At 40.5% G+C, this 11214-nt stretch overlaps 1 protein-coding gene across 1 annotated transcript; it reads right to left on the reverse strand.

Annotated features, from left to right (window-relative positions):
- Positions 1-1013: 1013 nt before the first annotated feature.
- FAM9C (family with sequence similarity 9 member C) lies at positions 1014-9634 on the reverse strand. The gene is made up of 7 exons (XM_002831382.5): positions 9556-9634; positions 8744-8872; positions 8142-8262; positions 7932-7963; positions 5739-5853; positions 4795-4903; positions 1014-3490 (listed from the first exon to the last, which is right to left on the reverse strand). The coding sequence occupies exons 2-7, from the start codon at positions 8832-8834 to the stop codon at positions 3428-3430; spliced, it is 531 nt and encodes a 176-aa protein (XP_002831428.3). The 5' UTR covers positions 8835-8872; positions 9556-9634; the 3' UTR covers positions 1014-3427.
- Positions 9635-11214: the final 1580 nt, after the last annotated feature.

The following is an 11214-nucleotide window of genomic DNA, read 5'->3' on the forward strand; positions in this document are numbered from 1 at the left end:
GAACAATTCATGAATGGAATTTCAGAAACTCAGCAAAATAACACATTTAACTGACTTACTCCAAATATATTCTGAATTTCATATTTACTAAATAAAGTGTTTCCAAATGAACATTTTGTATGGTGTTACATGTAAAAACTGCACATTACAAAAGGAAAGGTAGGAGAATTCATCACTTAAGTTTTTAGATGCATGTATACTTAAACTTCCACATACTCCACAAATACTAAACTTGAAAAACAAAGCACCCTACATAATTTACCTTGCCACAGATGTGAAATAATTGTAAGCATACATAAATGTTAATAAAATACTTTGAATCAATGTTAAGGGGAGATATCATTGAATGGTGGACCAAAACAAACTAAATGGCAATTTGATGTCTGTGGAAATGACATACCCACAAGCTGGTGGCTCAGCACTGATATTAATATATCTTGCTCAGTTGTCTCAATCATTTATAGTAGTTTAATTTTTTCAAGAACACAGACGTTAAGGTACTTTTAATAATTCTGAAAGGCCATAGAGTATGTCTATTTTTTGAAGTCTTGCTTTCATTGGATTGCTTCTTTAACTTAATGAGTAAATATAAAGAATGCACAGATAAAATAAGGGTTTGTCTTCTTTTATTAGAGAAAAATGTACTTTTCCATGCCCGTGCTTTCCACATTTTTGGAACTGATACAGATCCACAGAGGCCAAACCTAAAACTACATTATCTTTAATGTTAAAATGTAATTGACTGTGTATATAACTGTGCAATTGCTGCTTTCTCACAGAACTGTCTAGGGTTCATTCAACAGATCATAGAAATGTGGTCTGGCATTTAACAAACAGACTAATGATAGAAGAGATATACTAATTTATACAAGAATTAACTAAACACTGTCATGTGGTTTAGTGTAGCTCAAGTTATGCTTGTATCATATAACATAGGTTCAAGTTCTTTTGTCAGTCATCAGAATAACAGAGGTTGAAGATACATCTGAATAAGTGCCAACTCTTGCTGCAGCTGTTTCAAAAAAATAAATTTAAGTAATTGCGATACACATTTCTACAAATAAAATATTCCAGTGCTTACATCAATCCTGAGTTTTTAAGATAAAATATGCACTACTTACAATTACCACAATATTATTTTGGAACATGGCAATTTATTTTTTAAGTTGACTCTCTTCACCAGAAAGAGGGCTTTCATTATACTCTTCCAAGTCCTCATACTCTAAAACAAAAAGTCTAGTTCACTGACAAACCATCACTTTACATCTCACATTTTAAACAGAGTAAATTAAATGTCAAAAGGAAACAGCTTTTAATATTCAAAGGATGCTGGTTACTTATTTCAAATTAAAAAACTGTAATCAGTACATGGAGCTCCAAATACTTAAAATTTTTAATGCCAGATTTTAGTGAAATATTATTATAGCAGGTCCAACAGTCATGTACTTTGCTTGAAGAAAATGGTTTGATGAACATGTTATGGTCAAGATGGAGCAAAAACAGAAAAAGACTGGTAGTCTTAGATCATGAAATACCACATTTTTTCACCAGATAGTGACCCATTTGTTATCACTAATAGTCCACATAACATGGTTTCCACTGAAGGGATAAAATGGTCTGTGACATGACCTCATCAAGTTAGAGAAAACATAACTATGTTTGAAATATATACTATTCCCTCAACAAATAGTTCAACAGTTCCTATTCCCTAAAATGTGGTATGTTAATGCTGAGGAAGATGTAAAAAATGAATACACAATCTCTTCTATATTCCTGTGACATGAGCAAATATGCACGAATAAAAAAAAATAATACAAAACTTATGTAACTGCTATGGAAGAGCAACTCACTCGGACATGTAGCCAAAAATGGAGACTGATGTCCACTTAGTTGGCAAAAGATTTCAATCGGTCAAAAAAAAAAAGATTTTAAAAGCATTGTGAGGGAAGAGCATGAGCAAAGCATGAGAGTAATGGAGAGGTCGTTCAGAGAAGGCTGTCAACCTGGAGAGGCGGGAAGAAAGACAGAAGGCGGTAAAACAAGCCTAAGAGGGGGTCATGTAAAGGGGAGAGTCTCTGAATATCTAAGAACTGACATGTGGATACCACTGACAGGCTGGGAAGAGGGAAGGGCTAGAAGCATTTTAGGAAAGGAAGGGTTTTAGGAAGACAGTATTTCTGATCAATGAAGGGTGGCTCAGAAAAGAAGAGAGAACTCAGAAAAGAGTTTAATAGTACAAGCAAGGAAGAATGAGGTCTTGAACTAGGGTTACCTCAGTGGCAATTTAAAAAAAGAAATTTAAGGACCATTGCAGAGTAAAACTTGCCTCATGAAAACTGTATGGGAAAGATAATGGACTCAGAAGAGTCCAAGATGATACCGAAGTTCCTACCCTAAGTGGTAACATGTAGCATTAACATTGACAGGAAAACTTTTCTAGTCTCATGTTCACACCAATTAATAAATGGTTTCTGGGGAACATTATAGCAACATGTTCTCCACTTGTGACTTCTATATAAATAACTGTTTTGTGTATAGATAATCCTCAAGTTGCTTGAAAATTTTATTTTCAAACTCTTTTCCCAGTTTATTTAACACATCTCAGTTAGTGTAGAGGAGTGACATATGAACATGTCTTTTCATAAGATTATTAAAAAGAATACCTTACCTCCCAGAAGAGAATTCCATTGTTTCCTAAATAATATACATCTACATGAAGAAGAGGTCATCGTCCGATGACAATTTGCTAATGTGCTGTACGACAGCAGATAATTCACAATTCACAACGTGTTAATAATCTGCTGGCTTTCCCATTCTGTTATACATCTGAACCATCTCCTATGATTACAAATTGTCATGTAAAACCATTACTAGTCACTAATAATTTTGAAAGTGAATATGCCATAAAACACTCCTACATTACAGCAGAAAACAAAGGAGATACTCAGTAGTTACATTTGCCTACTTCCTATTTAACTAAAACTCTTGAAACAACACAAGTAAAAAAGACATCCAGAAAGGACTTATGGACTTTCTGCCTTCCACTAAAGATTTGTCGCTGATCTCCTAAAAACTGAAAATAAAGTCTTCATTAATGTGTTCATGAGGTATCAACTTTTATACACAAGATGTATATTTCTAGGTAAAATTTCCAATTTACCTTTTCCTGTTCTAAATAACTCCCACAAAACTATTCATGAATCCTAAAAATACTGTTTTATGTTAATACATTTAGTAATTATGTTAAATCTGGAACAATACATTCAAAGTGAAAATGGTAAGTAATTTAAAGTGTATAACCAAAATGTCTTTCCATACATTCAGAAACAAGAAGACTGTCTTCTATTTTTATGCATGTGTTGTATTTTATAAGAACGTATTGTGTTACCAAATAGAACAGACCTTTGTGAATTGCTCGTGTGGTGGCTCAATCTCTTTCAGTTCCTTTCCCATCTTGTTGCCACCTCTTTTGTTGCTCTTGAAATATTTTCTAGAAGCACAAAACAAAAAAGTGATTAAAATTGGGTAAATTTTAATACTTATAAGACATTCTGCATTAAAGAAATACTCTTTAAATCAATACTTCTGAATACTTTCTTTTAGACAACATTTATGACCAATTTGAAACAATTGTGTTCACCACTCATATGCTAAAACAATAACCTTTTTCATCAGTCATGGAGTAAAGAATTTTCTTTCTTATACATATTCAACACATATGTCTTAATTCTTGATTTCAAATGAAGAGTATTTGATGACCCTTCCTATAATTTGTTGACCGCAGATAGGTAAGATCCACACAGAAATTAACTAAGAAACATTCTTTCTTACTGAGATTTTAAACACCTATTAAATCTTGGTCATTTCAATATGTACATAGATGAACCTTCCATTAATGATTGCCTTTCTGCACCTTGACCTAATCTCCAACAACAGTGTTCTCCTCTCCTCTACGTGGCACTCACAGTCATCCCCTAAATTTTGTCGTTCCCAGTGACTGCAGTATCTACATAATATTAATAATAGCATTGATAAACAGCAACCATGGGTCAGATTGCATCCTGAAAAATTTAAATAAACCCGTTACATAGGAACCCTTTAATCCTCCAAACAACTCTGAAGTAGGTACTCTCACCATGTCTCCTTTCGTATATAAAGTAACTTTAGCACAGAGATAAATAATTTGCCCACGGTTCCCAAACTAGCAATGGTCAAACTGGAATTGGATCCCAAGCAGTGGGGCTCCAGAGTCGCAGCCCTTGACTACTGCACTCAGCTGTTTCTCCATCTTCCCAACATACAGCCACTACCTTCCTGCCACTGTAGGTCACTCACTTCAGTACTACAGCTCAGGAGTCTGTCGGGACCTGACGCCTATTGAATGGAGCACTTTTCACTGCCCAATGCCCCACCCCCATGTGCTCAGGTAACTCAGCCCCAGCTGAAATTCTACAGCCAGTCATCATAACCCCATCCCTGCATCTACGCCCTGTCCAACTCTCCCTCTATCAACATGCTTGGCTACACCCCAACCCACGAAATTCCAACCCTACAGCTGCTCTTGCACAAATATGCCAATTGGGTTCACTTTAACTTCTTAACCGTTATGATGCTGACTTCAGTTGGACCCCTAATGCTGCATGGCAATTATATTCCCCTAGTCCATGAGTCCACCAATGGGCCCCCCTCTCTGGGCTCATGCTCTCTTCCTTCTTTGCTGGATTTCTGCATGAACTATTACTACCTGAGACATTGATACAATAGGTTAATCATAAAGCTAAGCCTGATACCAACAATTTGTTCTTCCTTTTCTCCTTCTCCTTCCTCATCTTTCTGCTCATCTGTGATGAACTCTTCAAGGACATTCGGCAACTTCAGAGAAATTCTGTAATCACGTTTCTGCCTGTAACACATAATAAGTAACAAGGTCATATGTCATAGAGGGATGAAAAATTAATCCTATTCAAACCAAAACTGACTTGACATAGTTTATGCTATAAAGTAGCAAGAGAGTAATAGCAGCTGAAATCTTCTTTTTGGGAAAAGGTGAAATGAGTTACTGTCATTCTGAAAGGATCCCTTCCTAACTGACTACTAGAGCAGCTATCTTACATTCTTTACCTGCTGAAGACAAAGGAGGGTTTACTGCACTATAAATTTCCCAGAAACAATCTTTTTCTCCAAGAGCAGTTTACTTTTCATTTCTTCTTACTAAATAACATATGCGTTCTCATAAGGAGGTACAAGAATATCATAGCCATTCATCCCGTAAGATTTCTCAAAAGAAATACTTAACTATTTCTCCACTTTGGCACAACAATGATCTAAAAGGAATAGTGAAAACAATTTAACTAAAATAAATAACTTATTTACAACACAAGGTTATCCCTTTCTACATAATTGAATATTGTTAAGAATCTACAGACTAAACGTTGAAGACATTTATCTTATATTCAGCTACCATATTTCTAGGAATGGATAAACATTAATTTTACAGGAAGACTTTTTATCTGGAAGGCAAAAAGAGGTCATCTTCATTGGCTTCTAGGTAATATCTCTCAATTCTGTTAAACTGAGGTTATAAAACTAAAGAAACTTACCTGTTTAGGGAACAATCAAGTAAAATATGTTGTTCCCTAGAGACGCCACTATGTACAGGATAGTTTTGGAAATTATTTGCACCAATGAATACAAAGAAATGATATAAATATCATTATTCAAAAAAGCCATAATCATACCTTTTTAGTTGTGTTGTTCTCAAAACATTTTTAATTCTGTTCTTTATTTCGCTGCAAGCTTTTGCAACCTTTTCAATCCGTTTTCTCTTTGCAGCAAGATCCTCTTTAACGTCAGCTAGATAGTAAATGAATATGCATTAAATGTTCATGTTGAAAAGTAGTTTCTTTGCGTATATTGAAATCAATATGGGACTTGATGGTTCAGCAATATCAGAAGGACATTTAGAACGTAAAATGCAAAGATCACTTCAAAAAGCAAGATTTACTTACTTTATGTAAAACCTTTCAGGTATTAATATTAGTATTCCAATTTCACTTGGTATAACAGCAAATCACTTAATTGACGGATGATGAAAAAAAGCAAATAATTAAAACAGTTTCTATTTTTTAAGTGTGCAGCAAGGGTTACAAACACAGACTTTACTTTCCTTTTTTTTTTTTTTTTTTTTTCTGAGACAGAGTCTCACTCTGTCACCCAGGCTAGAGTGCAGTGGCACGATCTCGGCTCACCGCAACCTCCGCCTCCCGGGTTCACGCCATTCTCCTGCCTTAGCCTCCCGAGTAGCTGGGACTACAGGCACCCGCCACCACGCCCAGCTAATTTTTGTATTTTTAGTGGAGACGGGGTTTCACCGTGTTAACCAGGATGGTCTTGATCTCCTGACCTCGTGATCCGCCCACCTCGGCCTCCCAAAGTGCTGGGATTACAGGTGTGAGCAACCATGCCCGGCCACAGACTTTAATTTCTACATTTATAAAATGTCCTACAATTCAAAGGACATGTTTCCGTGAAATACTGTCACAACTCATTATGTAAAGCACAAAAAAGTATCTTATTTAATAAGACCATCAAAAGGGTAGAAATAACTTAATACACAATAAGGAAAGTATTTTTAATCAATCTAGTGGTTGATGCTATTAACTGTATTTTAATAAAAGAAGCAATGTCCATGGGTGTAAACATTTAGGTTTAAATAGATAAAGAAATACATTCAAAAACACGTTTGAAATATTTTCTGAGAGCTTTTTATATGACATTTTTATCCACAGTACGGTGTTTCAGAAAACTGTAATACTGCAAGGAATGCTTTCCTAAACATGGTTTCACATCAGAGATCTACCATCAATTGCTAAGAATAGTTTTGAGCAATCATAAAAGAGCTGCACCATAATACAAATTTTTTTACATACAGTATCCATCTATAATGCTCAATATATTAGGCAGCTCACAAAACCGGCACTTTGTCACCACCAAGCAGAGCAAAGCTTTCCAAATATACTGCTTATATGAATTATCGCTATAGAAGAGCTGAAAACTAAAGTAAGCTTTTTAAAGAGTATTGTCTCCATCATCTCTACAGAAATTTTCTCAAACTTTTTTGAAAATATGGTCCTATAACAGTGCAACTAGTATTCCACATGGCAATATAAAGTTTATGAGTTTTTGGATCCAATTATATGCTTCTCACTGGGTAGAAAAGTTGTCTTTCCTTTTCTACTGCACAGCTTATTACTGGAATAATAATAGAAAATCATCATTTTAGAGAATTCAATTTTCTCTGATACTTTAAATAAAACAAAATCAGAAAGTTGTGACAATAGCTAAATTAGGAAGATGAAAAACTCATACTAAAAACTCTGAGAACATATGGACAGGAAGAAGTGAACAGCACGCACCTGGGCCTACTTGAGGATGGAGGGTAGGAGGAAGGTGAGGATCGAAAACCACCCATCAGGTACTATGCTTATAATCTGGGTGACAAAATAATCTGTATACCAAACCCCTGTGACACGCAATTTATCTATATAACAAACCTGCACATGTACCCCCAAACATAAAGTAAAAGCTAAAAAAAAAAATCTGATACATGATTTAATGTGTGTACACTGAAAGGAACAAATAGAGCTGCTTCTCCTCCAATGTCCTCTAATAGCCCCCAAACAATTAAATTTCCACGTGTATGAAAGAAAAGCCACCCCTCTTGCTTCACCATTATTAGAAGCATTCTCACATTCCACATCCACAATCAAAAAGTGAAGTAAGAAAAATTATCAAACAGATTACATTAAATGCTATATATGAGAAGAAGTCATTTAAGACAGTCTTGTCATCCACTAATTCATATAACCTACTGTAAGAGTTGTATGGTTGAAAACAATTTTCATAAACCACAAATAGCTCGTAAAACATACCTGCAATATCTTCTAGCTCCTTGGTATCAACCCTGTAACAAAAAGTTGCAACAAAATTTTAACATAATGCTACACAAAATGCCTTGTTTGTTGGGAAGAAATGTCTTGTGTGAATTGTTCTGCATAGAACAGAACAGTGACGACATGATCCAAAGCTGACTTTTCCTAAAAGACCTTATCCGACAGGCAAAAGTGACTTAAACACTTTACCCCGTGTGTTCATCTGTTTCAGCAAAAGATCCTCTTTCCCTGTGCTCATCAGTTACATCTCCCTCCTTTGTCTCTGTAACAGGTTTTCTTTCCTCATGCTCATAACTTACTGGATCCTTTCCTGCATTAAAATAAAAAAGACAAACCTTTTTTAGAGGAAGACGCTGTTGTGGACATTTTTTGTAGAGAAACGTACTATTTGTAGACTTTTTTGGCTCTCCGCCAATTAAAGCTTTACAGCAGAGCTATACATGGAATCGCCGGCTCCTAGACCATTTTACGGAAGCATTTTTGGAAGCCCTTCGGGTTCAAGTCCCAGTAAACAACGTTCACAGGTCAGACCCCTTGGATGTCAGGACCGCATCCATGGAGAAGAGCTGCTCTGAGAACATCTGTAACCCTGCTATGAGGGGGAGCCTCCCACGGGAAGCCTAAGGCCCTTGAGCCTGCTTTGAAAACCTGGGGCATCTTAGCACACGCACGGTGAACTCCAAAGCCACGAAGGGGCCGGGGGCCTCGGGCTGCCCATGCGCCTCCCGCGCAGAAAGCAGACAGACCGTCGGGCGTGCACCTTCTTCTAGGTCCCCTTGGGCCGTGTTTACCTGCAAGCTCCATTTCCTGGGCGGCCATAACTTGAACCTCCAACTGGTCCTTGGTAGCCATCCTGCTGCGCTTCCTGCCCACGGGCTCCATGGCTGGCTGTCCTGGGAAGCTAGAGGCGACCTCTGAACCTGGTGAGTGCAAAGACACTAAGGAAACTAAGGAAACGAGGCGTGTTAAATGAAAACCATCAGGATCGCGGGTTCAAGGGCGCCCCGAGTCTCCTGTGGGAGCAGGAGGGGACGCGGAGAAGATGCCATCATCCCCTCCTGTCCTGGCCCGTCCAGCGCTTCCCCGGGGCTGGCTGCAGAGCTCGCAGAATTCCGCGGCCTCTGCGGGATTCTTGCAGTGCCCTTGGGACAGAGCCTGGCCCTGCCCCTGGGTTCCCCAGCGACCCAGTGTAGTCGGGAGGGCCGCGGGGTGACACAGGATCTCCCCAGCCATCTCCATGGGAATAAGCCGGTACGCACCTGCTTCTGACAGGGGCAGGGACTGCCCACTCGCCAGCCTGGACGCCCAGGGTACCCCTGGTGACCCCAAGTATCCCGTCCTGATGGGCGGCCAGACAAGACGGACCCACGTTGACCCCCCAACTCCCCCCCACCAAACGCTGCACACATGCACAGGCCTCCGGGACCCTCCTGGGTCCTGGGGACCACTCAGGCAGCTCCAGCTCTCTGCCCTGACCCAGGCCCCAGGCGACAATGCCTGGGCCATTTCCTCACAGATCAGCTTGGCTGCCCCGCCCTTCACACCCTCTTCCCCAAAGGGCCTCTGGCCCGCCTTCCCCGCATCCCCACCGAGGGCGTCTCACCTGAGGGAGCCCTGATGTTGCTCCCTCAGAGGACCTGCAGAGGCTGGCACCACGAAGCTCCTCTGAGGGCCTGGGTCCTAGGTTCTCACGAGAGCAGCAGCCGGCCTGGCTGCCCGCGCTCCTCGCTGATTGGTCAGCTCAGTGCGCATGCAGGTGGCGGGCGGCATGGGGCCACGCCCCCTGCAGGCACACCCTCCCCCTCAGGGACTGTCCAGGGCTGCTGTGGACTCATTGGGTGGCTCTCTGAGGCCTCTGTCCCCACAATATTCCAGCTCCTCATCCTGGTGAAGGAAGCAAGGACCCGGGAGTGGGGCGTGCCAGGGGACCCTGCCCTAAGGAATGGAGGCCAAGCGAACGGGGCCTAGGACCTTGCCCCCAGGCTCGTTCCAGCCACTCCTGCCCCTTTGGGTGGAATGGCCATCACCCTGCGGGTGGGGCCCAGGCTCCCTGCCATGCCCTGTGTGCTTCCAACACGCCCAGCTGCATCCTTTTTATCAATGGATTGTGCTTTGATGTTTTATCTAAGAAAATTGTTGACTCCCAGCAGAGGCAGGTAATTTTCTCCTATCCTACTTCATTCCCTCACACTGGGCATTGCATGATTCTGTAGTGGATATACAAAGTTAAAGACTTTATGTCTAGATTTCTCATGATGTGGTCATTTCGTTTCTTTCATTTTTCTTTTCTTTTTCTTTCTTTTTTTTTTTTTTTTTTTGATAGGGTCTTGCTCTGTCACCCAGGCTGGCCTGCAATGGTATAATCACTGCTCACTGTAGCCTCAACTTCCCACGCTCAAGGGATCCTCCCACCACAGCCTCCCAAGTAGCTGGGACTACAGGCATGTCCCACCATGCTCAGCTAATTTTATTTTACTTATTTATTTTTAGAGACAGAGTCTCACTCTGTCCCCAGGCTGGAGTGCAGTGGCGCGATCTCGGCTTACGGCAACCTCTGCCTACCTGGTTCAAGCAATTCTCCTGCCTCAGCCTCCCAAGTAGCTGGGACTATAGGCGCACGCCGCCACGCCTGGCTGATTTTTTTTTTTTGTATTTTAGTAGAGACAGGGTTTCACCATGTTGCCCAGGCTGGTCTCGAACTCCTGAGCTCAGGCAGTCTGCCGGCCTCGGCCTCCCAAAGTGCTAGGATTACAGGCATGAGCCACTGCTCCCGGCCAATTTTGTTTATTTTTTGCAGAGATGAGGTCTCACTATGTTGCCCAGGCTGGTCTGCAACTCCTGGGCTCAAGCGATCCGCCCGCCTCAGCCTCCTAAAGTGCTGGGGTTACAGGCGTGAGCCATCGTGCCCAGCCCGATTATTTCCACAGCTGGGTTGGAAGCCATCTTTCCCTGACAAGGCAGCTCACCTTTATATCTAAGAGTTCTCTATAACCTAAAGAGAATCCCTAATTACTGACACTAAATATCACCAGCTGTCCCCATTTCCCCACAATCTACTTGGTACCCAAATTAGCCAATGAGACATCTTGGGCAATTTTAAGCCATGATTGCTTCAGGTTTCCCTCTCTTTCCAGCTTAAGATGTGTAACATTAAGAAAGAAGACAAATCTTGCGGAGGGAGGGCTTTGTGCAACCAGTCTTACAGCTTTCTATCCCATCTGGATCAATGTAATTTTCCTATGCTTCATCAAAGATTTCAGCT

This window comes from Pongo abelii, chromosome X (genome assembly GCF_028885655.2).
Source record: "Pongo abelii isolate AG06213 chromosome X, NHGRI_mPonAbe1-v2.0_pri, whole genome shotgun sequence".
NCBI lineage: Eukaryota > Metazoa > Chordata > Mammalia > Primates > Hominidae > Pongo > Pongo abelii.

Bases quoted from the DNA above. Each gene is read 5' to 3' on its own strand.
- FAM9C (XM_002831382.5), bottom strand. From the start codon at position 8,834: ATGGAGCCCGTGGGCAGGAAGCGCAGCAGGATGGCTACCAAGGACCAG. The intron at 7,964-8,141 runs GTAAAGTGTTTA...TTTTTGTTACAG, and splicing joins GAAACAGATGAACACACGGG to GGTTGATACCAAGGAGCTAG. The intron at 4,904-5,738 runs GTATGATTATGG...TATGTGTTACAG, and splicing joins AGAACAACACAACTAAAAAG to GCAGAAACGTGATTACAGAA.